Here is a 23,339-nt window from a genome sequence, read left to right on the forward strand (position 1 = left end):
AATTTACCGTATTAGATGGATTACAAGACGCACCGTTTTATAAGCCGCACCCCCGAATTTTAACAAACAAGAAGGGCAAAGCCCATACGACTCACATGCTTGACCTTGACCTTTACATGACCTTGACCTTCAGGGTCAAGGTCAAATAACTAAACCTAGCAATGACATCATACACTAAGAACTGCTTTACACATTTTTCCTACCAAAATACATGTGACCTTGACCCAAGGTCAAGGTCATCCAAGGTCATGCAACACAAAGCTGTTAATTCAAGACATAGGAAGTACAATGGTGCTTATTGGCTCTTTCTACCATGAGATATGGTCACTTTTAGTGGTTCACTACCTTATTTTGGTCACATTTCATAAGGGTCAAAGTGACCTTGACCTTGATCATATGTGACCAAATGTGTCTCATGATGAAAGCATAACATGTGCCCCACATAATTTTTAAGTTTGAAACAGTTATCTTCCATAGTTCAGGTCAAGGTCACATACCTGTCAAGTCCTACGCATGCTGCGTAATTCTTACGGATTTTCGGTGTTTTTTGGGTCCTACGTCGTATACCTCAAACCATACGCATTTTCAGCATTAAAAAAAAAAAAAATTTTTTTTTTTTTTTTTTTGTGTGCTGGCATGGACTGCCGTTCATTCATTTCTGAGGAGGAGCTTGCACCAGCCACACAACAGAAGTTCTGGCATGATGTGCGCCAGTTCTACATGGCCTGTGTGAGGAAAATGTTGAATAAATTTCCATTTGGCAGTGAAACCCTGCAACACCTTCAAGTGCTGGATCACAGTCTGGGAGCTGACACACTGACTGCCTTCTTACAGGTCAAAATTAACTCTGATGCATGCTGCCATGATTTTAAGGTGACTGGCAGCATGATTGACAAAGCAAAGATTTGCACAGATGAATACAACAAAGAACACAAGTGACAAGTGACAAAAAAAATGAACGAACAAGAGTGCAGTGTAAATGTATTACATGTAGTGGTAAATAAAGAGCAGTTTGTGTAGAAAGGAATTTATGTGTTTTACTTTTAGTTTGCGAAAAACAATCTGATTGGTTTAGTGTGTATGCGTGAGAAGTTGAATTTGTGCGTTTAACCACATCCTGATCCACGCATTAACTATGGTTTTTGATCCCCAACTATGGTTTCTTATGCCATTTACTATGGTCAGAGGCCAAAAGTACTTGACAGGTATGAGGTCACTTCAAAATATGTATACAATCCAACTTTGAAGAGCTCCTGTGACCTTGACCTTGAAGCAAGGTAAACCAAACTGGTATCAAAAGATGGGGCTTACTTTGCCCTATATATCATATATAGGTGAGGTATTCAATCTCAAAACCTTCAGAGAAAATGGGAAAAATGTGAAAAATAGCTGTTTTTTAGACAACATTTATGGCCCCTGCGACCTTGACCTTGAAGCAAGGTCAAGATACTATGTATGTTTTTTGGGGCCTTGTCATCATACACCATCTTGCCAAATTTGGTACTGATAGACTGAATAGTGTCCAAGAAATATCCAATGTTAAAGTTTTCCGGACGGACGGACGTCCGACTCGGGTGAGTACATAGACTCACTTTTGCTTCGCATGTGAGTCAAAAATTTGGGACGAGCCACGTATAGGCCGCGTCACTATATTAGCCGCCGTCGAAAAAAATATAATCAGATCGTGTCAATCAATCAAAACAACCAGGCAAACGAAAGTATGGTATTTGGCAAAATCGGCTCCGAGAATAAACAAGTGAAACAAAGAAGAAAAGTGAAAAAGTTTGAAGAAAAATATCACACACAATTTGTAACCAACACACACATGTAGTCCTGCCCGGAATAAGCTTTTTTGGGATGATTTACGACTTTTGCGCACATTTCGAGCAGACGAAAACACAACATGGCGGCTCTCGCTCCTCCAACTATCGCGAGACACAAAAAAATGAAATCTCGCGCGCGCGAGATTCTGCACGACGACTTGTTGACAAACGAAGATTCGCGAAAGAAAGAGAAAAGCGCCGAGTCTTCAGTAGAGAGCTAATAAAGTACCGGTAATCGCTAATCGAGCGAAATAAAAATCCGCGGCGACTTCCATTAGGTGAATGCTATTCAAGTTTAGGTAACGTTTTAGCCGCATCTTTTTATAAGCCGCAATGCGATTTTTTGTGAAAAAAAGTCGCGGCTTGTAGTCCGTCAAATACGGTACCCTGTGAAAATGTCCTTCACTTCATCACCGCTTTGAACTCAGTGCTTTCTTGTAAGGGCGAGAGGTATAGTGCAAAAATCACCCACTGACAACACACAATTTTTAAATAAGTAAAAGATAGTTTGCTGTTTACCTTTCTATGAAAGTTGAGTTTCTGTATGAGAAGTACACAGTAGGAGGCGATGAGTTTTCCATACCCCTCTTTCAAGTGTCCCTGCAACACAAAATCAACAACTGTCGAATTCGTTTGTTCCTTTTTTTAATTTATTTATAGAAAAACAACAACTGTTAAATTAGTTGCACACAATTTTGTTAAACACACTTGAAATACACAAAAATGTATACAATTTCCTCCCTTTATTATACATGTATAACTTCTTCAGTTCAAGTTCTGCTTGCCACTATCTGTAAATAGACTGGGCAAGAGAGCAATTGCAAAAAGCATCGCAAGTTCACAATGATAGAAACATCTCTCTCCTTCTCATTCTCTCTCTCTCTCACTAAATCTCTCCCCCTCCCTCCTTCTCTCCCTCTGTCTGTCTGTCTTTCTCTCTCTCTTTCTTCTCTCTCTCTCTCCCTCCCTCCCCTCTCTGTCTGTCTGTTTCTCTCTCTCCCTCTCTCCCCTCTCTGTCTGTCTGCCTGCCTGCCTGCCTGCCTGCCTGCCTGCCTGTCTCTCTCCCTCCCCTCTCTGTCTGCCTCTGTCTGTCTCTCTCCCTCCCTTCCTTCTCTGTCCGTCTGTCTCTGTCTCTCCCTTCCTCTCTGTCTGTCTCTCTCTCCCTCTCCTCTCTGTCTGTCTGTCTGTCTGTCTGCCTGCCTGCCTGCCTGTCTCTCTCCCTCCCCTCTCTGTCTGTCTCTCTCCCTCCCTTCCTTCTCTGTCCGTCTGTCTCTCTCTCCCTCCCTCCCCTCTCTGTCTGTCTCTCTCTCCCTCCCTCCCCTCTCTGTCTGCCTCTGTCTATCCCTCTGTCTGCCTGTCTGTCTGCCTGTCTGTCTGCCTGTCTGTCTGCCTGCCTGCCTGTCTGTCTGTCTGTCTGTCTCTCTCTCCCTCCCTCCCCTCTCTGTCTGCCTGTCTGTCTTTCTGTCTATCTCTCTGCACACCTAACACCAACCACAATCTCAGCACCTGACTAAAGTCCCTCTTTCAAGTCTTCACAAGCCTAGGATTAGGCAAACACATTGTACAAAGACAGACGCAAGAGGAGACCCTCAAGGGAAACAAATCACTTAGGGATTGAGCCAAGCATCTCATTCCCTCCCTTTTGCACAGAAAGTAAATATCAAAGGTGACCGCAATATTGTATTCCTGACCACCTCACACTGAGGTTGGTTTATACAGACATTGATGAGGTCTGCTGAAGGTAGGAGAGAGAGAGGGAGAGAGCGAGAGAGAGAGAGTTTATGTGTGTGTGTGTGTGTGTGTGTGTGTGTGTGTGTGTGTGTGTGTGTGTGTGTGTGTGTGTGTGTGTGTGTGTGTGTGTGTGTGTGCATGCATGTGTGCATTTGTGTGTGTGTGTGTGTCTGCAAGCGCACATGTCTGGGTTTCTATTTGTGTGAAAGGACTTTTGTGATCAGAGCTAATGTCTATCTGTCATTTTCCCCCTCAGGTTATATTAAGCTGACATTTTATGCAAGCACACATGCTCCCTGCCTTTTTCTCCAAATGCAGACTACGGCTGTCTATATGGAGTGATTGAAAAAGTTGATGCAATTGTAATCTTCCCAGTTGGATGGCAGATCAATCCCTTCTGTACCAATGCCCTGGGAGTGCTGGTACACTCAACAACAGCTAGGTAGTGGTGAATGTGTATGCATCTTTTGTCAATATGAACTACACCAACAACAAGTATGGAAACTCTCTCTCTCTCTCTTTCTCTTGATACATAAATTAGATACACTGACACACAGACGCATGTGGTGTCTGTGAGACACACACTGTTACTCATACAATGCACACACACACAACCAACCCCTCCTCCCCCCGTGCAAATCCCACCTGATCCCAACCAAACACACACACACACACACACACACTCACACATACACACACACACTCACACATACACACACACACAAAACCACCCCCAGTCCCCCCATGCCATATGCACACCCAAACACGCCCAAATACACATACACACTCCTCTCCCAATGCCACTCCCACCCCATCCCAACCAAACACACACACACATACAGTCAGCACACCAAATACCTTACACACCACACCAACACACACACATACAGTCAGCACACCAAATACCTTACACACCACACCAACACACACACATACAGTCAGCACACCAAATACCTTACACACCACACCAACACACACACATACAGTCAGCACACCAAATACCTTACACACCACACCAATACACACACATACAGTCAGCACACCAAATACCTTACACACCACACCAACACACACACATACAGTCAGCACACCAAATACCTTACACACCACACCAACACACACACACACATACAGTCAGCACACCAAATACCTTACACACCACACCAACACACACACACAGTCAGCACACCAAATACCTTACACACCACACCAACACACACACATACAGTCAGCACACCAAATACCTTACACACCACACCAACACACACACATACAGTCAGCACACCAAATACCTTACACACCACACCAACACACACACACACACATACAGTCAGCACACCAAATACCTTACACACCACACCAACACACACACATACAGTCAGCACACCAAATACCTTACACACCACACCAACACACACACATACAGTCAGCACACCAAATACCTTACACACCACACCAACACACACACATAGTCAGCACACCAAATACCTTACACACCACACCAACACACACACACACATACAGTCAGCACACCAAATACCTTACACACCACACCAACACACACACACACATACAGTCAGCACACCAAATACCTTACACACCACACCAACACACACACACACATACAGTCAGCACACCAAATACCTTACACACCACACCAACACACACACATACATACAGTCAGCACACCAAATACCTTACACACCACACACACACACACACACATACAGTCAGCACACCAAATACCTTACACACCACACCAATACACACACATAGATGGCGCAGAAGGAGAAAAATCAATCAGCCCTCAGCCCATCACCTGAACGGGGTGTCTGACTCATAGAACCGCTGACACAGGGGAAATCAAGACAGCCCTGTGTACAGATCTTAGGCAACTCCACAACTCTGTCTGTAAAGGGTCTGTGGGGAATAAGACTTGTGACAGGCTGTCGTCAATGGAGAACTTTACCAGGTCTCACTACCATACTGCTGTCACCGGGAATTGCAGAAGAAGTAGAAAAAGAACAGTGTGGTGACAAGAATCAATTTGTTCTATATAACTCTTTTTGTGTGTGTGTGGAGACAGAATACAATGGAACCCCCCTTTTAAGACCTCCTAGTTTAAGACCTCTTTCCCTTAGTTCCTAGTTTAAGACCCTGTTTTCTCCGACTGTCAGTTCTCATTAGCTGTGTAAATTTACCCCCATTTTCGTAAGACTCCCTCCTTTTTTAGACCTGGTTTTCACAGATTTGTAGTGGTCGTAAAACTAAAAGGGAGGTTCCACTGTTCAAAACTGATTTCAGTCACTGTATGTGTGTGTGTGTGTGTGTGTGTGTGTGTGTGTGTGTGTGTGTGTCACTGTATGTGTGTGTGTGTGTGTGTGTGTGTGTCAGTGTGTGTGTGTGTGTGTGTATGTGTGTGTGTGTGTGTCACTGTATGTGTGTGTGTGTCACTGTATGTGTGTGTGTGTGTGTGTGTCACTGTATGTGTGTGTGTGTGTGTCACTGTATGTGTGTGTGTGTGTGTCACTGTATGTGTGTGTGTGTGTGTCACTGTATGTGTGTGTGTGTGTCACTGTATGTGTGTGTGTGTGTGTGTGTGTCACTGTATGTGTGTGTGTGTGTGTGTGTGTGTGTCACTGTATGTGTGTGTGTGTGTGTCACTGTATGTGTGTGTGTGTCACTGTATGTGTGTGTGTGTGTGTGTCACTGTATGTGTGTGTGTGTGTGTGTGTGTGTGTCACTGTATGTGTGTGTGTGTGTCACTGTATGTGTGTGTGTGTGTGTGTGTGTCACTGTATGTGTGTGTGTGTGTGTGTGTGTCACTGTATGTGTGTGTGTGTGTGTCACTGTATGTGTGTGTGTGTCACTGTATGTGTGTGTGTGTGTGTCACTGTATGTGTGTGTGTGTGTGTGTCACTGTATGTGTGTGTGTGTCACTGTATGTGTGTGTGTGTGTGTGTCACTGTATGTGTGTGTGTGTGTGTGTCACTGTATGTGTGTGTGTGTGTCACTGTATGTGTGTGTATGTGTGTGTGTGTGTGTGTCACTGTATGTGTGTGTGTGTCACTGTATGAGTGTATGTGTGTGTGTCACTGTATGTGTGTGTGTGTGTCACTGTATGTGTGTGTGTGTGTCACTGTATGTGTGTGTGTGTCACTGTATGTATGTGTGTGTGTGTGTCACTGTATGTGTGTGTGTGTGTCACTGTATGTGTGTGTGTGTCACTGTATGTGTGTGTGTCACTGTATGTGTGTGTGTCACTGTATGTGTGTGTGTCACTGTATGTGTGTGTGCCACTGTATGTGTGTGTGTCACTGTATGTGTGTGTGTCACTGTATGTGTGTGTGTCACTGTATGTGTGTGTGTCACTGTATGTGTGTGTGTCACTGTATGTGTGTGTGCCACTGTATGTGTGTGTGTCACTGTATGTGTGTGTGTCACTGTATGTGTGTGTGTCACTGTATGTGTGTGTGTCACTGTATGTGTGTGTGTCACTGTATGTGTGTGTGTCACTGTATGTGTGTGTGTCACTGTATGTGTGTGTGTCACTGTATGTGTGTGTGTGTGTGTGTCACTGTATGTGTGTGTGTGTGTGCAAAGCATGTTGCGCACAGCACTACAGTGGAACCCCCCTTTTTACATTTAGTCAAGTTATGACTAAATGTTTTAACATAGAGGGGGAATCGAGACGAGGGTCGTGGTGTATGTGTGTCTGTCTGTCTGTGTGTGTGTGTAGAGCGATTCAGACTAAACTACTGGACCGATCTTTATGAAATTTGACATGAGAGTTCCTGGGTATGATATCCTCAGACGTTTTTTTTCTTTTTTTTGATAAATGTCTTTGATGACGTCATATCCGGCTTTTTGTAAAAGTTGAGGCGGCACTGTCACACCCTCATTTGTCAATAAAATTGATTGAAATTTTGGCCATGCAATCTTCGACAAAGGCCGGACTTTGATATTGCATTTCAGCTTGGTGGCTTAAAGATTAATTAATGACTTTGGTCATTAAAAATCTGAAAATTGTAACGAAAATTATTCTTTTTATAAAACGACCCAAAAACAATTTCATCTTATTTGTCATCATTTTCTGATTCCAAAAACATATAAATATGTTATATTTGGATTAAAAACAAGCTCTGAAAATTAAAAATATAACAATTATGATTAAAATTAAATTTCTGAAATCGATTTAAAAACAATTTCATCTTATTCCTTGTCCATTCCTGATTCCAAAAACATATAGATATGATATGATCAGGATTAAAAACACGCTCAGAAAGTTAAAAAGAATAGAGATACAGAAAAGCGTGCTATATCCTGCTCAGCGCAACCGCTACCGCGCTTTTTCTGGATTGTCAATTTCACTGCCTTTGCAACGAGCGGTGGACAGACGATGCTACGAGTATACAGTCTTGTGGAAAAAATGCAATGCGTTCACTTTCATTCTGTGAGTTCGACTGAGCTTGACTAAATGTTGTATTTTTGCCTTTGGCGACTTGTAAGACTCCCTCCTTTTGAAGACCTTACTTTATCAGATTTTCTCTTCATAACCTGTGTAAAATTACCTCCATTTTAAGACTCCCCCCTTTTTAAGACCTTACTTTGTCAGATTTTCTGTTCATAACCTCTGTACATGTAACCCCATTTTAAGACTCCCTCCTTTTTAAGACCTGATTTTCTCAGATTTTAGAGGTCTTAAAAGGGGGGTTCCACTGTCTATAAAGTAAACAATTAAACAGATGCTGTATGAAAATATATTAGGAAACTCCACAATTCAGCGTATACTAAATAAAGGGTGTTCTTGCCTGACTGATTTTCTACCTTTAATTTTGCATTCGCTGGTTGCACAGTGCTTTACCTAATGATTCAGAAAATGCAATCAATACAGAAAATTTACTCTAAAAATCCATCCCCATCTATCACTCTGTGTTAATGAAACAGGCGTTCCATGTGCATGCAGTAATTCATCAGCCATTCCCAATCAATAAACTACATGCACACACACAATTACTTCCAACTTAACAGACCAAAACTGCCTCAATTACATAAATACAGATAGGATTAGGACTGAGGTAGAAATGAAAAAGCTTACTGGGACGTGCCCACATCCTGAGAAATTACAATTATTTGGACATCAAATATGGGCTATTTTATGTGTATCCTGATTGACAGAAAAAGCGTAAATGTGTCTAAATATGCGTTTAATAATCCATCACTGTACATAAAGAGCACAGCAGATAATCACATCAAGTTAAAACATCTACATCAACACCATCTGGGATGACAGATGTTGTACGTTTATAATACTGGCTTGACAAATATGGCAGCAACAGCTTATTGTTTGCTTCTTCAGTTTACTGAAGCCTGATTACAACTGCAGACAGTGTTTTAGATTTGCCTACTGCAAAATGTGTTACCTGTCGGGCAGTGGTGGTGAATGGGGATTAAAGCCCTGATAGGGATAGATGCTTCAGTGAAACCCCCACTTAAGAACCCCCAATTTAAGTCTCCGACCCTTTTAAGTCCCTGCTTTTTTCTGTCATATTCTCTGTAAATTTACCCCCATTTTGAGACTTCCTCCTTTTTCAGACCAGACTGTCTGAGATTTGTTGATAAATTCAGATAAATTGGGGGTTCCACTGAACACTAACTGTGATAATGGCATACTTTTCTCTTCTCTATCAATCAAGTACACAGACTTTGCAGCAAATTGCCACAGCATTAAAATATGTCGGAACTTGAGAGTTCAAATCTGCTTTCCAACAAAACTTAAAGCGTAACAAGTCGCGTAAGGCGAAATTACTACATTAATTTAGTCAAGCTGTGGAACTCACAGAATGAAACTGAACGTAGTCCGCCGCTAGTGCAAAAGGCAGTGAAAGTGACGAGCCTGTTTGGCGCGGTAGCGGTTGCGCTGTGCTTCATAGCACGCTTTACTGTACCTCTCTTCGTTTTAAGTTTCTGAGCGTGTTTGTAATCCAAACATATCATATCTATATGTTTTTGGAATCAGGAACCGACAAGGAATAAGATGAAATTGTTTTTAAATCGATTTCGGAAATTTAATTTTGATCATAATTTTTATATTTTTAATTTTCAGAGCTTGTTTTTAATCAAAATATAACATATTTAGATGTCTTTGGAATCAGAACATGATAAAGAATAAGATGAACGTAAATTTGGATCGTTTTATAAAATTTTTTTTTTTTTACAATTTTCAGATTTTTAATGACCAAAGTCATTAATTAATTTTTAAGCCACCAAGCTGAAATGCAATACCGAAGTCCGGCCTTCGTCGAAGATTGCTTGGCCAAAATTTCAATCAATTTGATTGAAAAATGAGGGTGTGACAGTGCCGCCTCAACTTTTACAAAAAGCCGGATATGACGTCATCAAAGACATTTATCGAAAAAATGAAAAAAACGTCCGGGGATATCATTCCCAGGAACTCTCATGTAAAATTTCATAAAGATTGGTCCAGTAGTTTAGTCTGAATCGCTCTACACACACACACGCACAGACAGACAGACAGACAGACAGACACACACACATACACCACACCCTCGTCTCGATTCCCCCCTCTACGTTAAAACATTTAGTCAAAACTTGACTAAATGTAACTAAACAAAAAAGTAAAAAAGATGGCTCGAGGAAGTTATCCTAGTCCAACCACTGTGTCACTGCCATGGAATGCACAAAAAAAACCAACGTTGGTCATGCTATCAGAAGTGCAGGTGGCTGATTACACCCAGCACGTGCATACATGGGTAGCAGTGTCAGCTCTTGTTTTTGCTAGTTTTTCACTGAGAGGAAGTGACCCTAATTTCCCAGCAAAGAGATAGTAATCATGAAAATGAAAGAGAAAGAAAACAAGTATAGTGCATGTGGGTGTGAATCACTGAATGTCCTCGTCCATCTATGTGGAAGTACTCACCCATAATTTGCCAAGGTCTTTCAGCTGGCTGCAGTATTTGTAGGAATCTGGCACCACCTGAGAAAATAAGTGTAAAATGGGCATTAACAACATGCGATTACTTCAATACTCCCTGGAGACTCCAGGGTGCATTTGATCAGTTCTTCCTTCCCACACATTCAAAAGCAGGATACTGCCGACTGTAATGATACAATCAATTAATATTAGATACTCTCTGACAAAGACTGTGTTACGAACTACGCTATTTAGCACTGATGTACTTTTACAAGAGCGCACATAGACATGAGCTCGCATATTTACACACACACTGTGTTACAAACAAACTATGCTATAGCACACACACACACACACACTCACATTGGGATGTCCGTCTCGCATCAGCTTGTGTATGACCTGCAGGAACTTCCAGCACACGATGGGATTGATCTGTACCACACACACACACACACACACACACACTCACATTGGGATGTCCGTCTCTCATCAGCTTGTGTATGACCTGCAGGAACTTCCAGCACACGATGGGATTGATCTGTACCACACACACACACACTCACATTGGGATGTCCGTCTCGCATCAGCTTGTGTATGACCTGCAGGAACTTCCAGCACACGATGGGATTGATCTGTACCACACACACACACACTCACATTGGGATGTCCGTCTCGCATCAGCTTGTGTATGACCTGCAGGAACTTCCAGCACACGATGGGGTTGGCCTGGACGGGCATCTTGGAGGCGATGGTCCAGAACATGGTGCCCCCGTTGTCTTGAAACGTGCCCAGGATGGCATCTTGTTTAGAGTTAAGGACATTTCACACGTATCTGGTTTAAGCCACATTATTATCTACCAAGAAATTCCATTTCTCCGGTCCTTTCATCTGCCAAAAGCAGTTTATTCAGAGTTTTTTTTTTTAAATACTTGTTTATGGATGAAGAATACTGCAGACTGAGAAAAAAAAAGCTTTAACATCCAACCTCTGACATCATCATCAACCTACACTTTTTTTAAAGCAATATCTGATACCTTTCTTCCAAATCATCAGATACTCCTAAAAATAGACCAAATGAGTCACAGTACATCTTCTGAGATACTGTCGGAACAGGTAGTTTTTGACAGAAACCAACCAACAAGCAGAAATCAATGACACAAAGCATGACAGCCCCCCCCCCCCCCCCCAGCACAATTGTCATGACAAGAACTATAATGAAAACATTCATTCACACCAACTTCAGTTATTAATGGCACTGCATTTAAGTCATATGGCCAATGACTAATAAACTAAACTTTAACATTAATTTTCATGCATGCTTTTTGCACTGCTATGGCAGTTAGGGATTCAAACCACTAGCTGTCATAATATAATTTATGCTCACTTAGAAATCCTGATATCAATCACGTCTCTGAAGAATGTTATGGCAAGGTTGTGTGAAAAGTAAGCTGTCAGTCTAAACTGGACTACACTGTAACTGGATTTCTTGGTCAATGCGTAACATGTGTACTGTAGCTAAACAAGAACTGTCCTTGTCATGCTCCCTTCCAACACCTGTTTCCAATCTCTAACAAACTGACAGCTGTATTCATGGAGCGCACTAAGTTCAGCAAAAACAAAAAGATCTGAATTTCATTCACACCGCTAAGGGAAGAGCCTCAAGAGGTATGCAAAAGAATTGAGTACATTTGGGACCAAAACGAGAAACACTGGAACAAACCATAAAAACTACCAACAGAGGGAGTCCTAGCATCTTGGGACACGGGGGGAAGAGGGAGATCGAGAGAGGCTCTGAGGGTGGCCGGCTAGGGAGGATCTTTTACTGATGCGAAGAGTGGAGGAATTTCCGGGGGGGTGTGTGTGTGTGTGTGACTGGGGGACTCGAGACTTGAACCTGACAACAGAGGTGGGGTGGTGAAATTGGTAGTGACCACATGTTAGCGATCTTTGCGGGCAAAGAAAGGGACATAGCAAATACGGGGAGCACGCCACACACACACTGCTAAACACAAAACTCCACCAACTATTTGGTCACTACATTAGGTTGTGTGCGCAGACTTTTCCACCTCTCCTTCTACTTGCCTGCAAGCAGTGAAAAATGAGTGTCAATACACTGCACTGACTGAGAGGACGTAACTCAAGGCACAGTAGTATCGGGGATCAAGAACACGCTTGGGATCTGTTAAAAGTGTTCCTACATCGCTTTCTTTCTTTCTTTATTTGGTGTTTAACGTCGTTTTCAACCATTCAAGGTTATATCGCGACGGGGAAAGGGGGGAGATGGGATAGGGGAAAGGGAGGAGATGGGATAGAGCCACTTGTTAATTGTTTCTTGTTCACAAAAGCACTAATCAAAAAATTGCTCCAGGGGCTTGCAACGTAGTACAATATATGACCTTACTGGGAGAATGCAAGTTTCCAGTACAAAGGACTTAACATTTCTTACATACTGCTTGACTAAAATCTTTACAAACATTGACTAAATTCTATACAAGAAACACTTAACAAGGGTAAAAGGAGAAACAGAACCGTTAGTCGCCTCTTACGACATGCTGGGTAGCATCGGGTAAATTCTTTCTCGTCCCAACCAATATGGGACTCCCCCTAACCCGCGGGGGGTTCCTACATCGCTGATGGTCTTTCATGAAAGGTATATACATTTGTCGAGATATTTAAGATTCAAAGCAAAATAATTGAAGGGGTTCAGTGAGTGATAGCAGACTTTTTTTTACTCCAAGAAAAGACTGACAGTGGATAGACACCTTTCTGCCATAACTCACTATGAGTGTAGACCCCCCCCCCCTAAAAATACAACTAAAGCCACACCATTGTTTGTTTGTTTGTTTGTTTATTTGTTGCTTAACGTCCAGCCGACTATGCAGAGCCATATCAGGACGAGGAAGGGGGGGATGAAGGGGGCCACTTGTCAAGCGATTCCTGTTTACAAATGCACTAACCCATTACTTGTGTCCCAGCAGGCTTTAGTAAAACTAAATTAATACCTACTGGAAGATTACCAGTTTCCAGTATGTTAAAATAGGCTTAACCTATCTACTGCTGGACTTACATCAGAACACTAACAGATTAAACTATACATGAATCGTGAGACAAGCGGCAAGAGAAGAGATTTTTGGAAAAAATACAGGTGAATGAGCAAGGCAGAAAAAAGAAAAGAATTCATGAAGAAAAAGAGAGCATGACAGGAAAGAGGAACCAAAAATCTACCTAACAGCAAACTAGAAAGCTCCTGCGGTTCCAAAAACAGGAGGGGCCTTTAATTTCATAACCGCAGTGCCTGCGGGAAGCCACACCATAAAGATTATGGCTTCTAAAGAGTGCCAACATAAAACAGGTGCACAGAGAGGAACCAACCAAAAAAACCTTTTTATACCCAAGCCGTGTCTCTACCCAACCACATATGTAAACACTTGTTAGTAATGTTTTACGTACTTGGCAAAGACTCAAAAGCTAAGCGTACCACCCAGTGCATTCAGTTGCAATGATATGTGACATAAATCATGGTGCTTAATGGGGACTCCAAAATCCACATCTTTGTCAAAGCGTTGACTGTAACTCTATCTTCAATGACCGTAACAGAGACTTCATGGTTCAACGACTACGACAGTGCAATCTCCGGCCCCTCTGATGAGAGGAATGACAAGCACCTGCCAATAGATGACACTTGTCATGTCCCTAGGCCCCTCTGATGACAGGACACCTCAAATGCAAGGACACTTTCTGTTTTAGATCTCATAGTGTGTCACCTTCACCAACATACACCTGTCATGAAAGGCCACCTGCAAAGTCTAAGGGACACATTTGTCATGTCCCAACTTGGGTGTCCTCTCATCACAGGTACCACGGTACTGTACTTCAACAGACCTTAGCCATTTGTGATGAGAGCTGTGACTAAGACAAAGAGCTGTGACTAAGACAAATAAAACAAGAAATTCCTCCGAGGTAGGAAAAACACCCCCGTCAAAGGGAAATAACCTTCTCAGTTGGTGGCAGTGACTGAGTGAGAATGGTTATTTCCCTTTGACCATTAAGATGTCCCTCTATAAGTCCTTGTATAATTTTAATCCACCAATAACTCCCTAACCGTGTGTTTGACTGGTCCCAATTTTTGTAAGGACCGTCTCAGGAATGTATAGAACCTGTTCACCAAGTTTGGTGACGATCGGTCCGTTCATTCTTGAGATCTATATGCGAACACAAACAAACAAACACATCGACCGAATCCTATACACACCAATAACTCCCTAACCGTGTGTTTGACTGGTCCCAATTTTTGTAAGGACCGTCTCAGGAATGTATAGAACCTGTTCACCAAGTTTGGTGACGATCGGTCCGTTCATTCTTGAGATCTATATGCGAACACAAACAAACAAACACATCGACCGAATCCTATACACACCCCTATACCGGGGGTGTAATAATCTAAACTGTACTTGCATGTAACCACTACTTGAGTACTACCAGTGTACCACACCGACAAGCAAACATCACAATGGTTCCCAAATTAGCCACATTTCACTGGGAGTTAATAACTATCCAGCACTCCATGACTCAAACTCTGTGACCGAAACAGTGTGATAGTTACAGCCTAACCTCATTCTCAAACAAGTGTAAATACGAGGCATGACATAACAGCTGACGCTCATAATAAATGACATTTAACAACAGAATTGACTCAGACGATATCAATGTCCTAGTACCAGGAACACAATTATTATGGACGGTGTGACATTGACCTAATATTTTGCAGTGAGCTGTGGGGTGACTCTCATGCTTGACCTCACTTTAGCCTGATCCGGACAATGTGTACGCTCTCAGCTTTGAAACAATTAATAATTATAGTATTGCAAAGCATTTTCAGTGTGGTACAATAAAATTCATTTACACAACATGTATACCAAAACATACTCAAAGACATTCATTAGTTCTCCTAATATCCTGGTCTTCTCAAAACAGTGGAACCTCCCAATTAAGACTTCCCCTTTTTAACACCTTACTTTGTCATTTTCTCTTCATAACTAGAACATTTTATACCTCCATTTTAAAACTCCCTCCTTTTTGAGACATGACTTTTAGATTTGTGTAGACCTGCCTTAAAAGAGGGATTCCACTGTTAAAACAATTCTCCCAGCAAACTAGCTAGTCCACACACACACACACAGTATGCACACACACACACAAACAAGACAGTCCAGATACACATTCAAATAATCTTCCTGTCAACTTAAGCCATTTTAGAGCCTCACACACACGCAACTATGACAGATTATACCTACGATGATTCACTGTCATTTAGGACTGACAGGAAAACAGGGGGGGAAATAAGATATGAAACACGCAGCTCCTACTTCAGGAGTCAAGGTTGGCAATTTAACCAAATGTCAAGCAAAGTTTCAAGATGCTTGTAAGGGTAAAGGGATATGCGGAATCGAGCAGTAACCACTTTACTGGAGACGTTTAGGCTCCATTCAGTTAAAGTGGCTGTTATTAAGAACCTGTGAACTATACTTCAGTAGCAGCTGGTAAAAAAAATGGAGAGAGAAAAAAAAGTTGTGTGTTTGTATGTGAGTTGTGACTGTCTGATGTCGTGATGACCGGCACGGTTGGCCTAGTGGTAAGGCGTCCGCCCCGTGATCGTTCGAACCCCGGCCGGGTCATACCTAAGACTTTAGAATTGGCAATCTAGTGGCTGCTCCGCCTGGTGTCTGGCATCATGGGGTTAGTGCTAGGACTGGTTGGTCCGGTGTCAGAATAATGTGACTGGGTGAGACATGAAGCCTGTGCTGCGACTTCTGTCTTGTGTGTGGCGCACGTTACATGTCAAAGCAGCACAGCCCTGATATGGCCCTTTGTGGTCGGCTGGGCGTTAAGCAAAAAAAAAAAAAAAAATGTCGTGATGAGCCACAATATGCTCTCTCTCTGACTGGTTTGTCAGAATGTTAAATCACGAGCAGACTAAAGAGATGATGAACTTCAACTTTCTGTCAAGCAAATTCTATAATTATATTATTATTATAAATCACCAGTTACCACCACTTACATCTATGATCTATTTATACCGATTGGTTTTATGACTGGCAAACAGTCTGACACACATTAACACCCGGTACCCGTCTGTTCAAAGGCCTGCATAATTTCAATTATACTAGCTAGTCTTAATTCATACCACTAAGAATTATCTCTGCTAATATTGGTACATGTACCTGTGGTGTGAGACCTCCCAATAACCAACACCTAGCTTCTCTTTGTTTATTATCTCTACCATAGCGTATCTGTCGGGACAGGCCACCTGCATTATACAGGAACATGTTTCTTTCTTTCTTTCTTTATTTGGTGTTTAACGTCGTTTTCAACCACGAAGGTTATATCGCGACGAGGGAAAGGGGGGAGATGGGATAGGGGAAAGGGGGGGGAGATGGGATAGAGCCACTTGTTAAGTGTTTCTTGTTCACAAAAGCACTAATCAAAAAATTGCTCCAGGGGCTTGCAACGTAGTACAATATATGACCTTACTGGGAGAATGCAAGTTTCCAGTACAAAGGACTAAACATTTCTTACATACTGCTTGACTAAAATCTTTACAAACATTGACTATATTCTATACAAGAACCACTTAACAAGGGTAAAAGGAGAAACAGAATCCGTTAGTCGCCTCATACGACATGCGGGGTGCAGAGAAATAAGGATGTGGAAAAGAAGACTTTTGGTAAGTGAAATAAAGGTGATGGATCCAGTCAGGTAGAAATAAGACAACAAGAAAAGAATTGGAAAACTGCAGGGAATAGTAGGGAGAGTTTTCTTGGAAGGAAATATAGGTGAAAGGACTGGTAAGGCAGAAATAAGACAAAAGAAGAGAAGAAACAGAACCGTTAGTCGCCTCTTACGACATGCTGGGTAGCATCGGGTAAATTCTTTCTAGTCCCAACCAATATGGGACTCCCCCTAACCCGCGGGGGGAAGGAACATGTTTGGTTGATCCCAAGGGTAACCTTTCCTCACAGATATCAGTACTGCAGAGCTTAATTCCAAAGATACACATGTATCTTTTCCCAAAAATGAACCCAGTAAGGAAGTCAAACATCAATAACGCTTGTTTACCAGGTGAAAAGAAGTTTGTACAGGTCTGTATAATTTCTATTGCATTGAAGCAGCATTGGTAAAGTTTAATATGATATTCAGGGGCAAAACTGACATTTGAGAAGTTATAAATTCCTCACAACTAAACAGTGAAGTCTCACTCTCACAGCAATGCTTGTTTACCAGGTGAGGAGGATTTTTGTCATTGACGACAACTGTAATCTTAGACACAAAACATGCTCAGTCATGTAATTGTAACGTGGTTTCATTGTGTTACACTCCACTGCGCATTAACACAACCCACTGTGTGTATTGTAAGTACACAGGCAGGCAGGGATCTCCGTTTGACTCAACCTGCCGCCTTAAAAGTAGAATGGATTTTAAAATGATATCAATTTGGAACGTTGGCAGTCTCTTTGTTTTTGGATTTGATTTCAATGACATTAGTGTATGACATAAGTGCGGATAGGCCGCAGGAATCCCAGTGGGGTAAAACAGATGCGCCTTGTAGGCCGTAAAATACTGTACTGAGGGTTTGCCTTGACCAAAACTTTCTTGTATTTCACCAGCAAACATCTGAAAATACTGGAATGAAATTGTCAACCAGTCACTTAAAGCCATGGATATTTCCTTTCATCATATTGCACTGTCAAATTTAATGTGATGACTGTTGGTTGGAGTTGCAGTCTGTTAGCTGAACGTCTCCATGTACAGTTGCCAGTAAGATGGTTTTCCAGTTGCCTCCGTGTATTAGGTCAAAAAAAAAAAAATTGTCTGTTTCTGGTAACATGGCTAAAAAAAAATAGGGTCGGTAGGTAGGGATTTTTTTATTTTTTTAAATTTTTTTTACCCCAAATGTAGACCAATAAAACTAACTTTAAAAATCGCGCAAAGAGACTGGATTCACTATACATAGAGACAAGACACTCAACACATTTACAAATGAACGGACTTTCGTTTTCACACGTTTTTGTTGTTCATTTTCTCACCCTGTCCTTTACCACCAAAAAAATATTAAAAAAATTTTTGAGTTTGGAAAAAAAAAGTTTAGGGTCGGCGCCGAAATTTAGGGTCGGTCGGGTGACCAGAAACAGACCATTTTTTTGTTGGCCTTAGGTCATGTGTGGAAAATCATTACTTCACCATAATTGCCCATTGATACAGCATGAATCAATCTCTGGCGTCTACTTGCACTGTTACTGTCAGCAGAAAATCTTAATGCACAGTGGCCTTGGTTTTACAATAGGCTCAGTATGTTGTTACAAGGCCATGTGTGAAACTGAAAAACACCATTCATATTCCGAATCATAGTCCCACAGTCACGCCCACCACACACCTCTTTTCTTTTCCTGGTTATAAAGGATTGTGATTTATGAATGAAAGGATCTTTTCATTATTGACGATCTCTGTCAAACATACAGCATGTTTTGATGTGATGAGTTATGTGGGTCAGGTTGCTTTAACTGGGTCAATGTTACACTACCACTTTTGGAAAGAGACGTAAACAACACACATGCTGTTTCTGTGTGTGTGTGTGTGTGTGTGTGTGTGTGTGTGTGTGTGTGTGTGTGAATAGTTTCACAGTGAATCAGTGGGGAAAGTTGCAGGTGGGGCTGAAGGTAATGGGTAAAAGAAGAATGCTTTGGATTTATTCAGGCCAAAGAAATAGGGGGAGAAAAAATGGGGGGGGGGGGGGGGGGTCGGGGGCAAAGCTTTACTTCCAAACACATGTCAAGCGGAGAGAATGAAAAATAAGTACCACTACCAGTGCCATACAACAAAGACAGGTGTGCTCATGCTTGATGACGGTTCAAGGCTACAGAAACGATTAAAATTTACAATAGGAAGAACAGAAACAAATGTTATGTCTGCTTCAATCGTGAAAGACTGAGAAAATCAGTCATAAGTACAAGATTAATAATACTAATAGTGATAAACTAGTGACATCAAACCAATTTCTTTCCTCAGTAGTAAAATATCAACCCACAAGCAAACAAAATCCAGTTTTAAGGCAAGTAGAGCAGAAAATAGTAACTGTGCCCACACACACCTGCAATCCTACTTTAAGTATGCAGTGTGACTAACAAAACATTTCCTTGCTTGCCTCCATTGTACCCACCATGAATGACTCACCATTACTGAAAGCTGTATCACTTTATTTCAAACACAACAAACAGAGAAAAGGATACTGCGGACATGTTTTTCTTTGACTGGCGTCTCTTGGCTGTTGATAGCTTTGTTGATGGCAACAGCCTGGAAAAAAGACATACACATGTTACTGTTTGATCTCAGCAAAGACTTAATTCTCATGAATGGAAGTTGAGAGCAAAACCAGAAATCAAGAAGAAGAAAAAAAAACGGCAAGTGCAACAGAAAGAAGCCAATTGCTGGTGGTCATTCAATGAAATCACAGAAAGAAAAACAAAACCTGTACTAATTCACACCTAGAGCAATATGATTATAAGAGGAATTTGATGTTCATGCAACTTAAAGATACAAATAGATCATAGTTCATACACTTCCAATTCATCAATGTTGACAGTGTCAATTTGTCATTAAACATCAGCCATTTAAATGTCTTATAAATATATATTTATATATATAGAAATCTATGATGGCACACGTATGTCTTCCTAGTTTTTTTGGTTAAAATACTGTTTGATTTTTCAATGCGCGAATCACAGTAAATCACTGAATGTTTTGCATAAAAAGCATGCGCACAGTATGATAAATGCAAATGAGATTACAACTGTGTGGTAACCATGAGGTGGCATCAGGGCAGCAGTATACTGATTGGTCAGCCAAGAAGGTTTGCAACTCTGATTACCAGTGTACTCTCTGTCCCTTGCAAACTGTTAGTTTTGTTACCTGCAGACATTGCTGGTATGGCCTACACTTTGACAGCAAAAGATAAGCCTGGCTGGGAGATTGATGATGGCGAGTGACAGGGCCAGGGGGTTATCATCACTCTTCACCTAATGAACCCTGCATCACTGGCAGACTTGGCATCCTACCAGGCTGATCCCAATGCCCAGAATGGCCTTGTGGAACAGACCAGGGCCGAGAATAGAAGCAACTTGTCCAAACATTCCATCTGATCTTGGGGTCTTTTCCTGTCTTCCCTCTGAGTCTGACTCAGTGACTGCATGCATGTTGCTGCAGGCCTGCTCTAGTGTTCTCTTTCCTATTCTATCGCAGGATTTTCCTTGTGTTTCAGGAAAATGTGTGCGTGCGAGTGTGCGTTCATGAGTGTGTGCATAAAAGACTCATGCAGACACAGGTGTGTGAGTGTGTGTGTGGGAGGGTCACAAGAGTAAAAAACAGACTGAATAGTGAATGTCTTGAATAAGGCACACAAAAAAAATAGATGTGGTTACGGTAACATAGCCAAAAAAATAGGGTAGGAAGGTGGGCAATCACTTTTTTTTTAAACTTTTTTTTCTAATGTGTACAAATTAAACCTACTTGACAGGGAAATAAGTGTGCGACTCGGGCGATTTTGCTTTCATTGCGTTTTCTGCACTGGTTTTTTTTTGTTGTTGTTGTTTTGACAAATGTAATAAAAAGTTATAGGGTCGGCCCCTAAAAATAGGGTAGGTCGGGTTACCGTAACCACACCTATTTTTTTTTTAGGCCTAAAATAAAGGACCATGTTGCCATGAGCAATTAATGTGATAGTGATCATATGAGTTATGACACTTAAATTAATAGGCCATAATTTGGGAGCTGTTTTCTGGCAAATGAAACCTTTAGAAAAATGTAAGGAAAATTTGCTGTGCAGCAATTTTATTTAGTCACACCTTCAATGATTAACCTTTTTTTTTAGAGTATCTATCTGCCCCACTTGAAGAAAACCCTTTCACAAGTAAAGGCCCTAATGAATCTTTTTGGCCAAGGCAAAAGATGGGAGCAGCTAGGAGAGTTATAAGATATGTTTAATATGAATCATATGATACATAGAAACAGTATCTATAGTCAACACCACAACAATGGCATTGGCAACAAATCATGTTAGTTTTGTTACAACTGGGAATTTTCTGTGGAAATAAAAAAGGACGTGAGATATTGAGATGAATCATGAAGTTATGAATCAGCATATATAATGGGGACAAAACAAATCAAAGGTTTTTTTAGTTCAGCAATACCAGAACTGAAAAACGAAAGTAAAAGCCATTAAAGTTTCATATAAAACACAACAGTTGGTTCCTTTGTGGTTTGTTTGGTCAACTCAACTTCACAGTTTTCAACCTGTATAAATTATTCAGAGAATTCACAAAGCGTCAAAACTCAGACGCTTTCAGAACTCATGTGAAGTTGCCTATTGCAAAATGCGGTTCTATTGTTGCACAATTCCCGCAATGTTTACTCAGTCAAAAGATTACTGTCGAGATTTAATTGAGCATGTTATGTTTACAAACATTTCAAAGCAGGTAATCTTCTACTGTTTCAACTCAACTACTAACTAGCTGCTGATAATGAAACGGTTGGCGCTGCAAACTAAGGTGATGATGCCCCCACCTATAAGTGCACTTCCTGATCCCCGGATTTAACAATCTGAGTCACTCTCGGGCATTAAAACTGGTCAAGAGATCGGTATCTTGACCCAACCCCCTTTTTCCCTACCTTCGCAGTGCTGTCTGCTAAAAAGACCCACCTGTCGTTTCTCGAAATTTTCGCGTTCCAAGTCAAGCGACGTCTTTCCCTTTTGGCCAGCAACACGGGGTAGATGAATAGAAGACATTGTAGGTTCTAAGGTATCCTTCTACATCCGCACAGATTGGTATTCCACGGACATGTCCCACCGAATGAATCAATAAACTCCGCTGAACATTTTCACTCGACTCTGCTTTCAGGTTTGACACTGCCCCCTGGCATTTAGGTTCAATCCCTAAAGGGAGATAAATCTACTGCCACGATAATTATCTGCTCTTGTAAGGCTAGTTTCGATTTGCAAGTAAATCTGAACTTTGTTCACTCTTTGATCTTATTTCCAACATGAATTTAACAATTATGTAACTTGTATATAATATAACCTAAACACTCTCTTTTTTTTTTTTTACATCGATGGATGTGTTTGAGCAGTAGCCGGCTTTTTTTTTTACACAAAAGCGACGACACCCCGGAGCACTAAAAAATAAATCTGTCAGTTGGGCTGAAAGAAAAGGGGGCCCGGGTAGCTCAGTTGGTAGAGCACTGGACTTGTGATCGAGAGGTCGCTGGTTCGAATCCGGGCCGGGACGGACACGGGTCAACTGTATGTGCAGACCCAGAGACGGTATCCATCTCCCACCCCCGTGTCACCACAATGGCACGTTAAAGATCTTGGTCATTCTACCATAAGTGCAGATGGCTGATACCACCTAAACACGCAAACATCAAAAGCCGTGAGGGTGTAAAAACTCGAATCGTATAAACCAATTCATGTCCAATATAGGCAATTTAATTAAAACCTGACGGACAATAAGCCCCTTAAAATTTACTTACTTTGGTGCGTTGCCACAGGTCTATGGTTGCCATACCTGGTCAGACATTTGTACCGAATGGTCTGTTTGGAGTATACTACAGGGCGCCGTAGTGACCAACTGGTCATGTCAAAAATGCAATGCATTTTTATTTTTATGAAAAGTTATTTTAACATGACGCTTTTTTAAATTGTCTTTTCTTTCAGTAAAACCACAAAAGCATAAAAAAAATTATATTTAAAGGCACAGTAAGCCTCCCGTAAACCATCACAGATACTGTCAGGCTTTTACACA

General features: G+C 41.5%; 1 protein-coding gene and 1 non-coding gene across 6 annotated transcripts in view; one reads left to right on the forward strand and one right to left on the reverse strand.

The window, feature by feature from the left end:
- Positions 1-22,456, reverse strand: part of LOC138976660 (huntingtin-interacting protein 1-like) — a 72,160-nt gene extending 49,704 nt beyond the window's left edge. For 4 of the 5 annotated variants that reach the window (XM_070349535.1, XM_070349534.1, XM_070349533.1 and 1 more), the window contains exons 1-5: positions 22,238-22,456; positions 19,773-19,836; positions 11,146-11,288; positions 10,495-10,551; positions 2,343-2,423 (exon numbers count right to left, since the gene is read on the reverse strand). In XM_070349535.1, coding sequence (XP_070205636.1) covers positions 2,343-2,423; positions 10,495-10,551; positions 11,146-11,288; positions 19,773-19,836; positions 22,238-22,324 — 432 coding nt within the window. In that variant the 5' untranslated portion in view covers positions 22,325-22,456. Of the gene's footprint in view, positions 1-2,342; positions 2,424-10,494; positions 10,552-10,851; positions 10,943-11,145; positions 11,289-19,772; positions 19,837-22,237 lie in introns of those variants that run through there. The other variant, XM_070349536.1, reaches the window with a different exon arrangement.
- A 294-nt stretch (positions 22,457-22,750) lies between these two features.
- Trnat-ugu (transfer RNA threonine (anticodon UGU)) lies at positions 22,751-22,823 on the forward strand. Its single transcript has one exon. It is a non-coding gene; the product is annotated as a tRNA-Thr (tRNA).
- The last annotated feature ends 516 nt before the right edge of the window (positions 22,824-23,339 follow it).

The sequence above is a fragment of the Littorina saxatilis genome, linkage group LG9, assembly GCF_037325665.1.
Source record: "Littorina saxatilis isolate snail1 linkage group LG9, US_GU_Lsax_2.0, whole genome shotgun sequence".
Classification (NCBI taxonomy): Eukaryota; Metazoa; Mollusca; class Gastropoda; order Littorinimorpha; family Littorinidae; genus Littorina; species Littorina saxatilis.